This window comes from Syngnathus typhle, linkage group LG1 (genome assembly GCF_033458585.1).
Source record: "Syngnathus typhle isolate RoL2023-S1 ecotype Sweden linkage group LG1, RoL_Styp_1.0, whole genome shotgun sequence".
In the NCBI taxonomy this organism is placed as follows: domain Eukaryota; kingdom Metazoa; phylum Chordata; class Actinopteri; order Syngnathiformes; family Syngnathidae; genus Syngnathus; species Syngnathus typhle.
The window spans coordinates 21,496,009-21,515,803 of record NC_083738.1 but is presented as its reverse complement, the minus strand read 5'-3'; the positions used below and the strand labels follow the sequence as shown (position 1 = coordinate 21,515,803).

At 41.9% G+C, this 19,795-nt stretch overlaps 1 protein-coding gene across 4 annotated transcripts in view; it reads left to right on the top strand.

Moving 5' to 3' along the window:
- Positions 1-3,626: 3,626 nt before the first annotated feature.
- fgf13a (fibroblast growth factor 13a) overlaps positions 3,627-19,795 on the top strand; it is a 59,604-nt gene continuing 43,435 nt past the window's right edge. Inside the window, exons 1-2 of one of the 4 annotated variants that reach the window (XM_061288342.1) lie at positions 3,627-3,818; positions 5,210-5,368. In XM_061288342.1, coding sequence (XP_061144326.1) covers positions 5,320-5,368 — 49 coding nt within the window. In that variant the 5' untranslated portion in view covers positions 3,627-3,818; positions 5,210-5,319. Of the gene's footprint in view, positions 3,819-4,507; positions 4,991-5,209; positions 5,369-18,626; positions 18,766-19,795 lie in introns of those variants that run through there. The other 3 variants (XM_061288359.1, XM_061288332.1, XM_061288350.1) reach the window with 3 other exon arrangements.

The following is a 19,795-nucleotide window of genomic DNA, read 5'->3' as shown; positions in this document are numbered from 1 at the left end:
AATAGTCAAATAGTTAAAGTTTATCACAATGTCACTGACACCTCGTTGATTGTCGTTTTTATTTGTATTTTTTTTAGATGGCGTGCACTTTGTCCTTTTCTCCACAAGAGGGCGGACAAACACCTGCAACATAAATTCAGGCAACACGATGACGCGACTATTTGCATTGCGTAAGACATAGAAATGGCCAATATATTAATTAACGTATATACTTCAAGATATTAAGAGCTGATGTTTGCCAAGTTGGGATGATATTAAGAGCTGATGTTTGCCAAGTTGGGATAGTCTCCCTCCTCGAATTTCAAGCAAGTTTTTGACTATTTGCATTGCGTAATACACAGAAACGGTCAATATCTGATGTTTGCCAAGCTGGGATAGTCTCCCCCTCCACTTTCAAGCAAATCGTGAAAACTGTGGCCCAAGACGCCTGCAAATGTAACACTTTCTTTGCGCCATTTTGTGGTGTAAACGTGGATCAGTAGCTCTGAAATCCTCCCCTCCAAGGGGAAATACAAAGGCATCTTGGGTGTTGGCGGTTATTGATCGGAGTGCTTTATAATTTATAATTCATTCATTCCTGGACCAACTGCAACTTTAGACAAACAACCGTTTACGATCATATTCGCGCCTACTGACAATTTGCAGTCTTCAACCTAACCGAGATGTATTCTTTCTGGAATGTGCGAGGAAGCCGCAGTTTAACGTCAACCATATCCACAACATAAGAACACTACCAACAATAATAACATCATCAAAAAAAAAAACCTAATAACCGCAACTGTCACGTTAACAAATGAAAAATATAAAGACAATAACAGCAGCCACACAAACAAAAGGTTTTGTAACACAACAATCTTAACACTGTAAGTCCGGAGCAGAACTTTCGAACTGCGAATCAGATGTTTGAACCACAAAGTGCCGCTGTGTTGTGAGTTGAGAATCCAAACATGCTAGCGCAGTTGCGCAAATGGATGAGTGGCGTGTACCAATCCATTGGCAAACATCTCCTCGACGTCTCTGTCTTCACTCAATCTGTGGCAGCTCGCCCCGACTGGGGAAGCCGTGTCGGGTCTAATTACTGTAGCTCTGTCTCCACAAAAGGCTCACTACTCAAACTAGCTTGGTGCTATTCATGTTTTGTGTACACTTTCCCTCGGGCTGGAGGGTGAGATAGGCCAGGCTGGGAACCAGATTTGTGGATGAGTCCATCATGTCCCGAGCAAAAACGTTAGAAATACACACACGCTCCTATGCATACTATCCATGCAGATCAGCTGTCAGGCTGATAAAATTTACACCTGAACTCGATGACATGAAAACGCAATCTAGGGACGGGCAAAATCAATTACGGCGGCCTGCGTGGCAGAAATACAAGACTCCGTCGCCGCTTTCGACCCCGACCTCCCTTGGATTTGAAATAACTCGCTGACCCCGGGATGACCTTTTGCGGACGGCTCACATCGCATAGAAGGAAGGAGCAGGTGCAGCCGTGCGAAATGAGGAGCCGTGCTGAATGGCATCCATCACTTAAATGCGTAAGCCTGTCAAGCCAACACCATCCCGGAACGGCCGTTAGCATCTTACCTGCAGCTTAGCTTACATCAGATTTCCTCATCACATTTACATTGCATGGCTCAAGTGACACAAGCCAGTTTGTTTCACAGTAGGTGTCACAGTTGGTAGATGCTGCATAAATAGGAGAAATAAACACTAAATTCCCATTTTTTTTTTTAGCCTATTCTTCATTATTGTTCTGCATAGCCTCACATTTTAAAATAAATCTTTGGCACCATCTGGTGCTAAGCACCTCATTTATAACTGCCTCATTTACACAACAGGCCATAGCTTTGTCTAACAGACAAAAAGCAAAAATCAATTTAAATGAAGCTCCTCATCACACTTCAACCCAAGGATGGCTACCAAGCACTACTTTTATTTCGATAAACAACCTCGAGTCACCAAAAGGGCAGCCAAGCACTACTTTTGTCTAATTAAAGTTCCTCAATTCACTACAGAATAGTTCCTTGGCATCGTTAGGCCGCGAGATGGCAGAAAAGTACTACTTTTGTCTAAAAGGTGCTTCTCAATTCACTTCAACATCATCTGGGCTACCAACATTTTTGAAAGCACGACCTACTTCTTGGCTACTAGACTGAACTGGAATCATGTGTCCGAAAAGCTCAGCATATCCGCCGTGGTCAGCTTGAACTGGAGCACAATCTGCAATCAGAGGCGGATAAATAACCACGACGTGTGCCATTGGGATATTCATCACACGGCAAGCATCCACCTGCTCCTGTGCATGACGTCAGCATGGATCTCCTTCACAAACATTACTGGCTGCCAGGACAGAAGGTCCGCATACAGATGCAACAGAAAACACTTCAAAATAATATCGTATCACATTTTGTTGAAAAATCCACACCCTAGTAGCCTTACATTTCTACTAAAACACAGAAGCAAATTCTTTTCAGGGACAATCAACTCTTTTTTTTATTAGTCTTAGTTGTTGACGAGACAACAAATATTCTTCCCTCTCATTTACATGTGTACACAAATTGTCCCGCTATAGTCTCAGCTAATGAGACTTTGTACTCAGTGCATGTTCAGTTACATCACACATTAGAGTGCATGTTAGGGAAGGCCAGAACCGGGCTGCGGGGCGACGCTTACAACGGGCCGGGAAAGTGGCGATGCCTTGCAAAGGGCAAAGGGGGCCACAGGCCATGCTCGCAGTGGAAACACAACCCAGTGACATTTTTAGTCGTCTTCTTCTCCTCGCTCTCTGCCATCACCAGGCCAATCATTGCCTCGCTGCACTCGTCCAATCTGCAAATGCGAAGCCTCGCTCTATGGGGTATTATTTCATGAGTTTTTACACTCTACAGGCAAGTCAGAATTTGTATTGTACCACAACTGCGGACTATTGGAAGACATGCAGTACAGCTGCAGCTGGCAATTATTTTTAGTATTAAGTATTGGATCGATTATCACATCAATCATTTGGAAAAAGTTGACTTTTTATTATCAAACACAATAACATGTCCAGGTCCTCAACTTCATATTTTAATGTGGAAATTTTGTGTGTAGAGCTTTAAAAGGCAAGTCCTGCCCTGGTGAGTGACATGGGTGTCAGCCAATGAGTGTAGACATTGCTGGCTGTTAACTGGCTAACCTGCTTTGCTTTGATTTATTTGAATAATCCTTTGAGGACCAAAGTGGAGCAAAATGAAATGGCAGACAATGTCCCATACTCATTTCAATTAATAGTGGTTGTCGCCACAAAGCGGGGAGAATAATATAAAATACACCGTTTCAAATCAATTGTCACCTTTTTTGGTCACTTTTAAAAATGTAACTTGTAATCTGCAAAAAAAAATAGCAAAAAACCCACAATCTGCTGTATGGTGTCTGTTTTTGGACTTCAGATTGAAACGGTTCTCACATTTTTTTTAAATTTATTTATTTAAATAACATGGTGATGTTGCGTAATTGAAAGTGAGCAAGCGTGTCTCAAACATCTCAACCAGATTAGAGTGTGGCGAAAAGTTTGACAGGCATCCAGTTTCTTCTAAAAATAGCAGACATAAAGATCGTGTGACCCTCAAGGCTGCAGGTCTTGTTCCTTGGTGACCACTGGGTGTGGAAAACCTTCCAGGCCAAGACGGGAGGAATAAACCTGACGATATAGGAGATGATTAAAAAAAATAACCTCTGTGAACTTTTATGATGTGCGTAAATAGCCGGGATTTTTCCACCACCTCGTTCCATGTTGTGAATGTGAGGGAAAGGATGTGGCACGTCTTTTAGGGTTAAGGGTAAGCACGGCCTGGTGATTTTGTGTGTGTGTGTGTATATGTGTGGCCTCTTTAAAGGATTACATGTTTGCCAGCCTTGGCATGGATATTGTTTCAAGTTATTTGAGATGAAGATTGATGGGCTGAGCAGTTTATGAAAAACAAATTTTGTGAACGTTAACAATTTCCCCTCCCTACAATTAATTAACCATGCCAGTTTTCTGAAATGCATGAATTCCATCCATCTTCTTATATGGCCATTAAGATATGTGTGTTTGTAAGGTTTATATAAATGCTTGGAGTGCATTATGACTAAAATGTATTTTTATTTGCTAGGTCAATCTGGGTAAGATATTTCATGCATATCATTTATTTTAGACATTTACTATCAGCTTAGAGGAAAAAATGGAATTTTGTTCAATTCTGTGCTTTCAAAAAATCTATTTGTCCTGCTGAACGCATTGCAGACAACATGGCTCTTTTGCTTGCTCGTCTGTACATTTGTATGATACATAGCTGTCGCCTTCTTTTTGATATCATTTTGTAATATGAAAGGTATATTCTGCGCATATAATCTTGTCTTCATTTCTTTAAAAATAAAATAATAATTAAAAATCTATGTATTCTCTTTTTCTCTCTCTACCTCTCTCACTCATCCATCCATCCATCCATCCATCCATTCAATCACATCATCTCCGTCACGTGATCACCGCGAGAGCGAAAATGCGCAAAGAGCGCCGCGACCAGACGCAGCATCTCGACACCAGGTCCCGAAAAAAACCTCACTTGCCAGCCACATCCACGAAAGCACAACGGGGGTGATTATTCGAATTAGAATTAGATCGGGGAGACCGATTGGGGGGCAGCCAATCGTCGTGTGCGTGACGTGGAGCGCGCTGGTGTTGCGTATCCTGTTGATTGTGACCGAAGACGGGGAAAAAGGCTCAGACAGACAGTCGAAGCTCCAACGACAAGAACCCACACTTGATGGCCCCACTTCAGGCTTTTGTTTTTACATAGAATCTATTTTTTTCTGCTTTTAGAACCCCCCCGTTCTTTTTTATTTGAGCGCCATTTACTGCGCGTCGTGATTTTTCTCACGCTCGTGCCCATGCAAATGAACAGCATCGATAGTGGGAGCGTGTGCTTTTATCCACGTGCATTGATGTAGCACGCAACGAGGACGAGATAAGGTAGGAGAGTGAAAACACACGTTATTTGCTTTTGTGTGTAACATTTATGGTCCACGCAGCATCCTCACAATGTTTGTTTTTACTGCTGGTACCCCTCCACGCGCACACGAGCAAGAGGGACCATTGTCTCCTCACTGCCTTCCCGATTGCGCGTGAAAAAGCTTAAGGGGTTGAAAATGCAATTCGGGTGACCCTTTGCTCCCTCCTCCCTCCTTTTAGAGCCCTTATCTCAGCACGTGGAAGCCCGTGGAAGGATTTGATTGATGACAAAGCAGCCATCAATAAGGATTCTTGTCTAAATCGGGAATTACGCATCCAAACTGGGATCTATGAGCGGAAAAGTGGCGAAGCCTAAAGAAGACAAGGATGCTTCCAAGGGTAGGTGGCCTTGCACTAAATGCTTTATTAACACCCCCCCAGTTTAAAATAATAACAATAAAAGAAGGTTGTTCGCCTCTCCCCCTCCCCCTTGCATGGTGCACCGGGTTACTGTGAACAATGATGGTGAGCTGTTGTCAGCATGTGGACGCCGCAGGCCCACATTGTGCACGATGAGCTTGTTTAGGTGATTGCGATGCCGCAGCCAATCATAACACGCATGTACTCGATTGTGGAAGGGAAAAAAACAGGATACAAGCGGACAGGTGGAGGTGTGTCCATTGTCTCCACTTGGCATCCTGTTGAATTGTCTTAATCTCCTTGCAGGGGAGGGCGGCATACATATGAACTTTCTTTTTTTTTTTTTGCACCCAATTGAGGAAGCTGGAGTGGCCGTTTATCGCCATGGCGACACAGAGGAGTTACCAGAGAAACCGGTGCATGCACGCCAAACAGGACACACACAGGCATGCATGCATGGAGACTCTTTGGGGAATTGGACTTTTTTGCCAAAGTTTGAAGTGCTCACTGCCAGATTGATATTAGCCTACCCAAGTAACCCATAAACCATGCTGAATTTGTGAAGAAATAGGCTTCACAATGTATATTATTTTATTAACTTTTAGAGCAGTGGAGTGTAAAGTGTCTTTGGGGCAAGAGCACCCTGCCTGAGCGTCGGCCACATCAGATTTAAATCTTCGGTCAATCTAAGGAAATATTTATGATTTTATACTATAAGCCTGTGGCTAGAAAGCAAAGTGTGGAGAGTCTCTGTTGCTAAAAGGCATGGGCTCCATTGCCTCATTTGCAAACTAGCAACATATTCCACGTTAAGGCATTAACGGAGGAAAGTTACTGATATTTAGAATTCAATCGTGGAATATTGACCAAATCTTAACGTCAAAGTCACAAAACGTTTGCCACAAAGCCAGGCTGTTACATTTCCTGCGCCAGATCATTTTATATAATTTCCACTGCATTCATTTTCAGTCTTATTGGCAAATTTCCATGCCTTGATGTATTATCTCATCTTCCCGAATTACTGTAAAATGTCCTTGGGCAACACTGTGAAAATTTATTGTTTGGCAATAGTGTGTGAACATTGGAAAGCACGTAAGACAAAACGACAAAATAGACACTTGTACCAAGAAAATCTTCCTTTTTTTTTTTCTTTTCGTAATTTCAAATGGAATATTACCCCTTGCTCAGTTCGTGACAGTTGAAATCAGACAACTCTTAAGCGTGCGTCTGTTTTGTGCTGACGAGCGAGTGAGAGAAATGTGCTGGCAAAATTGATTCCGAGATTAACCTCAAGAGTATCTTTCCCTCTTAAACTCCCCCTCTAAATCAATGGCCCCTGTGAATGGCTGACTCACTCAAGTTTCGATCCAAAATACATCTTCATAAAAGCACAAGAGGATTCGCAGAAAGGCACGGCGTTAAACAAAAAGTCTGGACTTGATAGTTGATTATGGTAGCCTCAAATAGTTTGTGGTTTAAAAAAGCACATGACATCAGCTGTATAAAGTCATGTGATGTTTACGCTGGCATTCATTTTGACAGTTTTTATTGACGTAAGCAGAATTCAGATATATCATTCATTCTTGCACGGTGGTCATCACACATCTGGGATGACGTTAGCTTACCTTAAGGAATGCTACGGGTATTGTTAGCTGCAGCTAAAATTGTGCTACGCATATTGAGGAGAACGGTGGTCATTTGTTGGTACTTTAAGTGGAAGATTTAAAATAGTATTGTGTAGTCAAACCAACCACAATTGTCGAACAAACTTACTTCATCTGTAGCTATGTACAGCTCAACCAAAATAAATACATTTAAATTGAACCTTGATAGCCTGGGTAATAGATTTTTTTTAAGGAATCTTGTTTTTATTTTATCGGATATAGTTTTTCTATTTAATTTGTTTCATAAACCGTAGCGTCCATGTTTGTACGCACCCCTTTGTGCGTGGTTGTGTCCGCCCCTGTTTACATGACAGCCGTGTTGTTCAAAGTGTGTAAGTTAATGTTGTGGCCTCTTTAGTGACAGTAATGTGATTTCCTCCGTGCGGGTCATCCAGTCAAGGCCACGCTGGGCCCCCTCCTCTTCTTCGTCCTTGTCGGTGCGGCGCAACAAACGTGGCGAAGGATCGCCGCCTATATCAACACCAGTGAATCACCTCGTGTTAGCGTCCTCGCTGTCCTTGTGAAGCTAACGCAGGGCGACAAAGTGATGTGCGGATGCATGACTCACGCACTCCCTCCTCTGCCGCGTTTTCGTTCCTCAGCCGGAAAAGTCGAGTTTTGTTTGAGAGCAATGCCGTTAATGTGACTCTTTGACCTGTACAATTTGATTGAGATAAAAACATCTCAACACGAGATGGAAAATCTGAAAAAATGGGGTTGCAGAAGTGTTCACACCCTCTTATAACTGAAACATAGCTGTAGTACAGAAATTGATCAATCTCGTTCAAATTCATGTTAAATTGGAGGCAGCACACACCTTCTTAGGTTTTATTTAGCTTTGCAGCAGAAGCCTTAATGTTCTGTGCTAACACTGACTGGTTTTTGGCACGCTTCATAGTAAAATAGTTCAACCTTGTCTATTAGTCTGCCATTTTTTAAAGGTTTTTTGCTGGCGCCATTATTTGGCGCTCTTCAAAATTCCCTCCAGCAATTTTTTTGTTTTTGTAAATAGTACGTCCAAAAACTTCAATCATGGCCTTATTGGACCTTTAACATTTTCCCACATTGTTTGGGAGAATTTGTTACCGGTTATATCTTGTCTACTCTTTTAGTAAATCACAAAAAGCTGGCATTTGACCTGGAGTGTCGAGACATCACATCAGTACAGTCATGTGTATATTATCATTGACAAGAGTCAATCAATGGATACCTGACAAGTAGGGTGGGATCTTGAACGCATCCACAATACGTGTTCCGGCGAAAGTGCGGGCCTGGCGCATGGGTTGAATGTCAAAATTGTTTCACAGTTCTGACGCAGATCGGGCCGCAGCGCCCGGAGCAAAGTGACTCTCCTCGCATCAGAGATGTGCCACTCTCGGTCCCGGCATGGCGTGCTGATAACTTGTTTGGGAGCAATGAGGACTCGTCCTCGCTTCCTGTGTCGGCTCGGGTTTGGGAGTGATGCCGTTGACGTGTGATTGCTGGTTTGGATTTTTGTTTTTGGAGGAGCCTGATGGAAAAGCTTTGACCTACTATACGTACTTTTCAGGTCAAATCTGACCTGATTCTTATTTAGCACAAATTAAAATACCCTAAATGTCAAAACCAACGACATGCGTAATTCCCAATTTTTTTTTTCTTTTGGGGGTGTTTTTCAAAAATATTCTGTTGGTAGTTTAGGATTAACCATAGGTGTTCAGAAATAATTATACCCCATAATTCTGACATCACATCTCCATTAGAAAAAGGCCCCTAATCTGTAATTATTCTACTGCACCTTCAAACAGCAAATTCAGAATTCTTAATAACATTATGTCATCCTTGCGTGTGTTAATAATAAGAGCTGAGCAGTTTTAGTCTTGTCAAAAGAAAGGCCCTCTGTGGATTGCTTTTTTTTGATTTAAGAATTGACAGTCTTCCATAAAGTGCCACTTAGTCTATTTTGGACCGCGCCCTCTATGCATGAATTTTTTGAAGTCTATTTCTAGCAATGTATAATACCACCAACCATTGTCATGCAGACAATTCTCAGTTGTACCTCCCACAGTTCTCCGTTCCATTTTTATCTCCGTACAGAACAGCACTAACACTGATGGCGTTAAATTAAAGTTGCTCTAAAACAGCTGTGCTTGTCAAATGCTTTACTTTTTTTTTAAATCTGTGACAATGCTCTTCTTTTGCCAATGTATCACTTTTCCCCTTCACATCGCAGATGTGTGTTTTGAGTTTGGAGCTGTACATTTGTCAGTGTAGAGGAATCGGTCATGTTTATCGATTAGATCCAAGCGGGTTACCGGAAATCCATCCATCCAATTTCTGTAGCGATTGTTCTCATTGGATGAGCTGTGAGCTAATGGCAGTGAGGTCAATTGCAAGGGCACATATATATACATATATATAGATAAAAAAAAAAAATCTTATTTACACCTATGAGCTATTGAGAGTTTCACTGTAGCGTTTTTAAAAATACTAGACATGGAAACGTGGCCAGTGACTGAAACGAGGAGCTGAAGTTCTGTGTAAACAAGTGACAAGTCTTTCCCAAGGGCCCTTGAATTGGAGTTCATCTCATGGTTAGCCAAGTCACCTTCTGACAGCCATCCCACTTCTGAGACAATCTGTCACAGAAGGCGGAGGAGTATAGAAAAAAAGAATTCCAGTAACACGTTTTTTTTTTCCCCCCTCGATGGTGTCTCCTCCATGCACATTGCGTTTTCGTTTTACTGTATTTCGAAGTATTGTCCAGCCTGATAATTGCATCAGTTTTTATTTTTTTTGTATTGTAAGTTGTATTTGTTGTTGTTACGTCACCCATGCCAGAAGTGTTTTGCCCTCAAAGCCTCTAAACACTTGAATATGCATTTAGTGCATTAGTCAGCATGCGACTCTAATCTACAGTGCTTCTGAGGTGAACGGCTTTGGGAGCTCAGCGCCCGCTGGAACCAGTTGCCGCTAATATTCTGCGTCCGCACAACTCTCAAAAACAATTGCTCGACTTTGAGTGACCCTGATTGCTGCCTCGCTCCCGCTCTTGTCTTCACCGACTCTTTGAATCTGTTGGATCAGATATTGACGTGCTTACTAATCCTCAACCTGCTTTGTTTGTTTTTAGCGATGGGTCCATCATGTAAACGCCGCCATCTCATTCCAAATAATAGCTTTGTCTCGAACTCCAGATAGGTAACGGATTTTGGAAAACTGAAAATGTTAGTTTTAGAAATGAACACAGTGGTGCAACTGGAGGTAATCCCGTGTAAATATAATCTTCGTAATTGCGGTGATGGTGATGTCGCATACCACCAGGAAGAATAATGATGCGTTGGCTTGAACGAACGAGAAATTGCTCCGATCGCTGACCCGTTTCTCTGCAATGCTAATACCTGAAAGCCAACTTGGCTCAGCACTTTAATGGACAAGGATGGATATGTGAGGACATTACTGCCTTAATATCTCCTAAAAAACGATGACTTCAGCAAAAAGTGCCTTTGAGTAGTTGGCATCTATTTTCTCACTGGCCAGAGTGACCTTGTCGAAAAGGTTTTCATCCATCTTGTACATCTCAGTTTTAAGAATACTCAATCTTGTTTTCAGAAATCATCTTTCTGCACTCTTGGAAATAAAGTGGCGTGGGTTTATTTTTCATGGACGTAACCCGGTTAAGACTATTTCATCACATTTGCCTCAGTTGAAATATTGATTGCAAAACGTAACGCAATCGGCGGAGAATGTTTTTTTATTGCTGTTGTTCATGTGGGATGCGACGGCACGGTGATCGACGTGAGCCTTAATGCTGAAACCATAAGGAGACCACCTCCACACGACAGAGAGCAATCGGAATGATGTCATGTGCAATGATTGTGGTTTAAAGAGTGTATGGATGTTCTCGGGACAAATATTCCTCAGTCAAGGTGTCACGCTTCCAGCATGTTCCAGTCAGGTTTTACAGCATGCTGATTTCTACATTTTAAATCCCAGCCAGGATTAATAGTTGCTGCGGACATGAACTAATTAAAGTTGGGGAAAACTATAAAGGGGATTAAGGCAAAGACGGAAAGCGAGGCGACAGGGCGAGACCGGGGGGGCTAATAAACACGGGTTACCGCCTAAAAGTGAACGAGCCAGGCGGGCGTCAAGACAAAGTTGGGGAATATTCTTAACCAGGAGCAGATTGTGTTCATACCATCCGTGACTAACTCAGTGATCCTCCTGCAAAGTCAAATTGGTGAATAAAAAAAAGAATGTACAAAACCGCCCTGACATTTGTCAGATACGAAGATGCAATGCTGACCAAGAGCAAGCAATTTGAAAAGCTGTTCATTAATTAAGGTGCTAAGTGACCCTTAAACCTTGAGCGAGGATGCCACGCTCCTTTGAGGTTAATACTATTGAGTGCATCGATCTGCGGGGCGCTCACTCAGAGAGGGCGCTTCATTAGGACGGACACGTGGACGCAGTCGCTAGACTGATTAGTCGAGAAAGCCACAAATTACGGCTGATGAGAGGATGAAAAAAGGGACGCTGCAAAAGCAATTACTGACATTTGTAGAAAAGCTCAATATAAAAACATTTTTCTTTTTACTGTACACAATCTGGCGCCAAGACGCAAGAAAGAACGGTAGCTAATTTGACACCTGCGAGTAAATTTGTGTCTTAATGTCTGAAAGTGGCCAGAACTCTTCTTCTTGAAGTATAATACGGAAGATGATATAGAGCGGAAAGTACCATTCTGCTGGGAAAGCTAAGCCATTCGGCGTTGATGAGAAGAAGGAAAGATGGAAAGCTAATGCTACCCTGGCGATATATTCAAAGGATAGAGGATGAAAGATGAACAGGCACAAGGATTGGAATCCCAGCATATAGAACCCGGAGGTATTAGATAGCAACCTCTCAAATAAAACGCAGACATATGCCGTCTCCTTGTGCACCGTGGCGACGCTTTCTATTTGAGGAACGTTTGAAAGAACGCCGAAGCGCTACATTGTGCGCATGATGGCTAAATATAGCAGCGATCCTTCACTGGTCCCTGAAGCTAATTTGACTGAGTCTAGAGAAGGCTGAACATCACGGCCGCGCCTGCCTGCTTCTCATCAGGGAGACCTCATTTACATAATGAAATGCTGCCACGGCAACCGCGGCATCACGCAAACACCCGAGAGACGCCTTCCGCATGGAGAGACACGCTTGATTAGGAATAAAAGGTGGGAGAGCAGCTGTAAGTGAGCTGTCCTCTGGGGTGGTTTCATTCTCTTATGACTCTGACATGAACTTGTATTAACCCCGACGTAGGGAAAACGCTGAGACTTGGCACCAAAATCTGAAGTCACATAGAGCAGCGGTGGGCAACTGGCGGCACGTGGGCTACATGTGGCCCGTGCTGTGACTAAATATTACAAGGGCTTGACTTAGGGGTCACCATCGGGGTATTGAGTTGTAGCGAGAGACAGTTCTGAGAGGTGACGCGTTTTAGCTCGGCTTAGACCTTCATAAATGATTTTGCGTGTTGCGTGGCTTTTCCCGCTGCCACATTCCAGAAAAGGTCCATGCTGAGCTCATTGAAGATTATGCATAGGTGAGATCATGAATGTAAATGCCTTTGCATTGGCAAGCTACCAGTCTTGGGTGTGCCCTGCATCTCGCCCAAAGGTCACCTGGAATCATCTTCAGATAACCTGTGAACCTAATGAGTCGAAGCAGTATAGAAATGGATGGATCTTCTTCCTTCAGTGGCAGGCCCACCTTGGCTGACGATCCTCCAGATAAATCAATAGCCTGTAAAATAAAATAAAAATCTTCGGACCATCTGGAAAGCAATTTTTGATATATAGCTCACTCCCCCACATAATGTTGTCTAAACTCTATGAAGTCGAATCCAGTCAATTTCTGCAAAATTTACACACGTGGACTACTTATCATAAAGTTCAGTGCCCACACTGCAGTATGGGGCCATTTGGAGGAGGGGGGGCGAGATGTGGGGAAGTGAAAGGGCGAGAGTGAGAGTTGGCAGCCAGTGATCTAACATTAATCTATAACAGCGCAAGTGACAAGCATAAAGAAGATGAACGGCGCTTCAGGCCAAATGGAAAGGTTGCACCCAATGACAAGAAAGCGCTTTGGCTTGAGTTAAAGGTTGGCATGGGAAATTAAGACGGGGACAATCTTCAAATTCTTCCGTTTCCTCATTTGATGACACACTTGCTGGTTACAACGCTTGCCTCACAGTTCAGACTTGCATTGTTCTAAGTGTGTATGTGTAGGATACTTGTCAACGTTACCTTCAGGTTTCTGCAACAAATAATAATAAAAGTAGCCTACTTGAAAATCTGAAATTGATGTGAGCTCCAAGAGAGTGGCAGCTGTGTGATTCCATTTAAAATGGATTCAAATGTGAAAGATTCATTCCGACAACAGCCGCACACCCAGTTATGAGAGGGTATGGACACTTGTGCAATAGCATTATCTCAGCTGCTCTTTATTTTCACACCCAAAAGATTTGATTTTTGATGTTATACATTAACGGTTGGTTCCATTTTTTTTTTTTATCTCCAGAACATGGCATTTGAAGAAGGGTGTGTTGACTTTTCCAATCTACTGTGTGTGTCAGATTGCTTTCTCTCACCATTGAAGCTGAGCCGATGATGTGTCTGTAATTGCTTTTATTCGTATGAGCTTATTTACTTTTCGTGCGTTGATATCACGCGGCGACGATTGAACGGAAACGATGATTCGCTGCCGATTCCAATTTGTCTTGCTCGAGTTTCCCGGTGGTAGAGTTTACTTTGCATAAAGGGCAAGATGAAAACATCGTATGTAAAATAATGACTTGATCATCTGCTTAAATGTCACCATTGCGTCGACTTATGGGACACTGTCAGAAAGATGATTCTATCAATAAAGACGATCGGCCAGGCGTCTCGGCACTGATCGGTCAATAGTCACCGTCCATTGCCCTCATATTGATTTATTACTTTGGCTGTTTTCCATTTGTCAACTGTCAGTTGGATGATACAAAGGCCGTGATATGATATATTTATGTCGAAACGAGAAATTGGGAGGAGCGTGTTACAAGTGCTTCTTGCGCTTATTTTCAAATGTTTTTGCTCTTAATTTCTAATTACATCGAAAACAAATCCCAAGTATCTTAAAAACATTCTATTTTTAGAATCAAGTATTCCACTGACTATCCCATTCACTCATTGAGTCACCAGGAAAAAATGTTCAGTGTGTATGGCTTTAAAAGGCGGGGCTTGGCTTGGTGAGTGACGTGGGCGCCAGTAAATTAGCCAGCTGCTAATTGGCTAATGTATTGAGTGACTGGCACGAGTTGAAGCCACCATCAGCTTGTGTATAATTGTATATTTTCTTACCTTTTTGTTCAATAAAGCGATTTCAAGTTCAGCAATGGCGTTACAATACGTTCTGACTATTGATGATGTGCTCCATGACATCAGCACAAAAATTACATCAGCACTCCATTTAACCGTATTCCAGCTGGAGAAATTCATTTAATATTCCAATAAATTGAGTTCCAAACTTGGTCATGGAATGAATTCAATTTAAATCAAGGTGACACTATACCACACAATGAAATGTCTTAATGCACTTGAAATCGCATATTCACTTGGCGGCATGAATAATAAAAGGTACTATGATTCCTTATATTGCCAGTATGCTCACGCAAGTGAATTTCAGACACGTCTTTATGCAAGTTGGTCTTTAGGTTGGTTTGAGCAGAAGGTGTGGAGGCTGTCCTGGCACTTGTGCCGCAATTAGTCATCATAGTCGCTTAATAGATACACTTAGGTGCCTCTTTCCTCGTGAGGGTGTAAAACGGTTTCTATTTGTGTCTTGACAGGTCACTGTCACCTTTTGAACGACTTTGTGTTTGGTTTTCTTTGCTTTATGTGTTATGAAGAAACTAAACATGGGGAACATGTCTGAAGCCTTATCTTGGCAAAAGTAGTCACACAAACTCGATTTTTGGGGTTGGAGCTCATCAGAAGGGGCCGATGGCAAATAGTTGTGTCGATAGCAAATTGGTAACTTAAAAATGAATGTCAACTACTACAAAAATGTTGTTCATCAGCCCCCCCAGCACAAGTATTTGAACACCGGTATAGTCTTGCCTGTCCACCGACACGTAGCGCCCATAAAAAAAAAAAATAAAAAAAAGAACGTCAGCTCAGCTTTGATGCAATATTCACAAATGTGACTTAGCCCTACAATATTACGCACAAATATTGATTTCACTTTTATACATGTGTTCACTCGCAAATTGTAAAATGGGTTGTGGGCAGGTTTTGCGTTAGCTGGTACTGACAACTGTGAAGTTATTCAGTGTGTGTGTGTGTGGGTGTATGCTCAGTGCTGTAAAATCTTTGAGGGACAGATGGCAACTCGGGCTCAGTGTGACTTATTGTACCGGACTTCTGTTTGGCTGCAGGTCTCCATCCTGTCTTGGCTGCAGCATCACAACCTTAATAAATATACACACGCACGCACACACACACGCAGAAGGTCTTGTGGAGTATCTGGCATTTCACCTTTTTTCACTACCCCCCAAAATAGCGTGTAGGCTAACTGGGATGGATATACTTTAAATCCTGCTGCCTCTACCTGACCTATGCTGGAATTAAATAAATTAACGTGTGCTAGCAGTAAAACCATGCAACTGAGAGAAAAGTCTTCTCATAAGAATATAGTTGGAGAATGTACAAAATACTTGCATTGGACTTCAGAAGATTGCTTCTCTCCTCAGTTTAGGGCCTCAGTTGGATTTTTTTCTTCTTCTTTGAAGCAGATTCTGATATCTATCAGAATGAAATTCTGATAACCGATCAAGCAAAAAAAAAGACTACATTTCATTTGTTTTACAAAAAACTAAAAAAATGTGTCAATTTTTTTCCCAATATTTTTGCCTTATATGTTAATGTAAATAACAGTCAAATTGTTGTACAAATAAATATTTTAACACCACCATTCCAAAGTAGTAAATCATTAAAAAAATGTATTGCAAGCTGTTAACTGTGTTTTCTACAAAATCCGAGACATTTACTAATTCCACTTGACTTTATGAGTATTTTTAAAATGATCAGTAACACAGGAACAGTAAAATCCCACGTCATGTAAGGAACCAAAACTTCTGATACTGACACACGGCAACATGTTAACAAGAAGGTCCCGCCTGCTGCACGACAGCATTCTGTCAAATTAGCTTTGTAGAAGACGAGTCACTTGTATCAAGTGTCATTGAGAAACCTTCCTTTCATAGCAAATTTATTGTCTTTTGTGATCAGAGTAAGTGTAAATGTCCTTTTAAGGTGAACAGAGGACAATTGCAATTAATTTCAAGCAATCATGCGAATAACCGGGTGACGTGTTTTAATTGTTTTTCAGCTCTCTTGACGGCACAATAACACTCAAAGCAATCAAAGGAGCATGGCTTTTAGGGAGCTTATTATTTATCATTTGTGCTTTGAGGCATGTTTTATGAAATATTTCGAGTCATGCACAGATTTTGATCAATTTGTTAGGCGACACAAGACAGGCAAAATATTAGAAACAACCATCAGTAGGATGCAGTGCAACAAGAACGTCGAAATCAATCCTTTTTTGGACGTTTTGCTACAAAAGGGCAGCTTTTGAAAATCACTCTCCGACCTGTAATCTTACAAACATTATCTCAAGTGGTCAGGCCAGACCTTAATAATCAGACAATAATTATCCACTGACTGCAAACAAATGAATGAAAGATGTGTTCGAAAAATGTGTGGGGCGTAAATTTCACCTTATCGATCTTGGAGCGGAGGGAGACAGCTGGGTGATGAGAAAAGGGCCGTAGCTCTTGCTGAAATTTATGATGGCTTCTCCAGCTCTCGTTCATCCTAATTTCTCCTCAGGTGAGAAAAAAAAAAAAAAAAAAGCTGACAGTGGAATCTCTAAAGTTAAGCGCAATACATCCTGGCATTTGATTTGAATTTCCCCATAGGAAATCATGGAAATTCCATCCATCCATTCATCCATCCAAGCAAGCAGCGGATTGGCGTCATGAAATTATTGAACAAATCATCCAAAAAGAGGCTTGTAGTCTCAAGTTTACGATACATTTACAAATAAAAGCGAAATACACAGCGTGTATTCAAGTAAACCACATAACTTTGCCTTAAAGCGGTCTGCTAGCTTCGTGCTAAGACACAATGCAAAATGTGGTAACCTTTTAAGCAACACATTTTTCCCGTTTTTTTTTTTCTTCTGGATGGACTCCAAACCATACGACCTTTATTTAGGGTGTTCCATTTTAGAGGTTCGCATGTGCATAAGTATTTTCCATTCCATCACAAAGTGTTTCCTCTCTATCGATGGGTGTAACAGATAATGTGCTTGCTTTGTTTCTAGTTTTTACTCCAAATGGCCCCCACACAAACAGGCTTGGTAATCTGGATCAATATGAAGCAAACGCATCCATCACAGCCATACATTTATAATTTGAATCACCTAACTCGAGTTAACAAAACAAAAGAAACGAGGTTAGATTTGCCCATGTAGCCAGTGTTGAAGAAATCCCGCAGCATGTCATTATACCAGAATGACAATCCAGACGTATGGCCTCATTAACCGAAATCCAAATGCAGCAGGCATTTAATTGCCGTGTTGCTGTTGGTATGTTTTGAGCCTCCCCTTTCAAAACTGTTTGGCTCTGAACTTATTACAACTAGGCAGCGTCTAATTGAGGCGTTTGTCTTTGCAAAGCCCGCCGCTGCCTGGCGGTTAATGAGCGCTCGGGTCGCAGCGCCACGATTGAAGGAGGAGGGATAAAAGGCGACAAACGGAAGAAGAATGGCCCGATGGTGGCGGATATTCATGCAGTTGCTCCTGCTTGTTAATGCAAAGTTGTCTGGCTGCTTTATAGGCGTCATTCTGTTGAGATTCGCTGAAACTTTTAGTCCTTTGATTTAGAGGTAAAGAAAACCTCAAAGAGGAGCAGTTTGCAATAAACTTGCCCATAAGCGATGGCTTGTGCTCTGAACTGCATTACTACTTTTTCCTAAATTTGCATTGCTGACTCACCACTCCTTACTGCTATTCACGAGTTCCTGGAAGCTAGCTCGATTAGAAGCACTGTGGAACGGTTTCTACTTTCGCTGGAAAAAGTCTGGACCTAGTGTTTCCGTTTTGCTTTTACAAAAGTTGATTGAATAAATTAATTAAAAAAAAAAAAGTAACACTGAATTTATCCCCTAATCTTTGTCGTTAATAAAAAAGCTGTTATGATATTAAATCCGAAATAATACAACACTGTCATCTGCTCGAATGTTTATTATTATACTTAAGCTTGAATTTCACAGGCAAGGTTCCATCATTTCAGTTGACTAATCAAAACATCAACTGGCAGGAATTTCAATTCATTGCAATAAGGAACATCGACTTGATATTCTAAATGAAGTTACGGGCCTGGTCACGCAACAGAACAAGCACCACTGTCTCATTATCTGAACATGTTCTTACCTGAAATGACTTTTTGGACCAGGTTGTGTGAGCGAAATCAGAGCCTTTGGTTTGAAGGGTGTGTATTTGCGACAGTGTAAAAACACACCCTCCCTCATTGGTGTTCATCTTGAACGAATGCATTTCCCATCTGGGGTGTGTTTGTTTGTGTGTGTGTGTGAGGGGCAGACTCGAGCTGCTACAAGTATAACGTGGACGGATTATGCTCAGGTCAGTCTTGTGTGTTGGTCCTCAAACATCACCTTGTGCCTATCGAGACTTGTTCATGTATGAAGGAACATTCGGGACGTCATTCAGTATTAACTTTCCCCGCATACTGCGGAAATGATTGAAAATGCTTTCTTGTGAGCAGCCAGCAGTGTGATGAAATATTCCATCATGGTGACAAAAGCATGAATGCGATTTGTGCAGCGTGTCATTGATGATCATGGATTTTTCCCTCAACAGTAACAACGAAATTCAATACATGTCTTTTTTCCTCGCTGAGTTTCCTCTGCGTCATTACCTGCGATGCACTCCAGCATTTTTTTGATTTTCAAGAAAGGCTTAAAATCATTGCGCCTGTCTACTTTGCCTCTCAAAGTTAACACTCTGCTAAAATGCTCTGCTCCCTGGCTCAGCAATACTTATAATTCACAATGTCAAGTTGTGACATCGCCTCGGTGGCCAACGAGGTCGTAATGGAGTCGGCCCGAGGTTTATACTGAGCCGTTTGCATCGGGTGGCTTGTCAAGAGTGCGGCGCGGGCCACAAATGATGACAAACATTACTTGGATTTGTGTGATAAAGCAGAGCCGCTCGGTCAGTTGAGGCTTACACTTTTTACATCGACTATTAGTTGTGTGAATTATGTCGAGGATCGAGGAAGTCTACTTAATTTGCTACGCTTTGTAATAAGGCTTTTCTTTTTAAGGCCGATAGTAACCGATAAATGGGCCGGCTAATTCAAAAGAACGTTTTTGGTGTCCTAGCACTTTAAACAACAAAACATGTCAATAACCTCAACACAAATTTTGCATTCTTTCAGCATTTTCTTATTGTGACAAACGAAAATGATATGAACAACATCGGGGTGTGGATCCCAGGGCACAGTGGGAGTGCTTGAAGAACTGTAAGCAGCTTAAATATCTGTGATGTTGTCATCTGCTCTCAGCTGAGCTCCCAAAATAACAGGGCCTCCGGGTAGCGACTGGAAAAGCAGAGCAGAGCAAGGCCAGCCAGTCAACGGACAGATGGACAG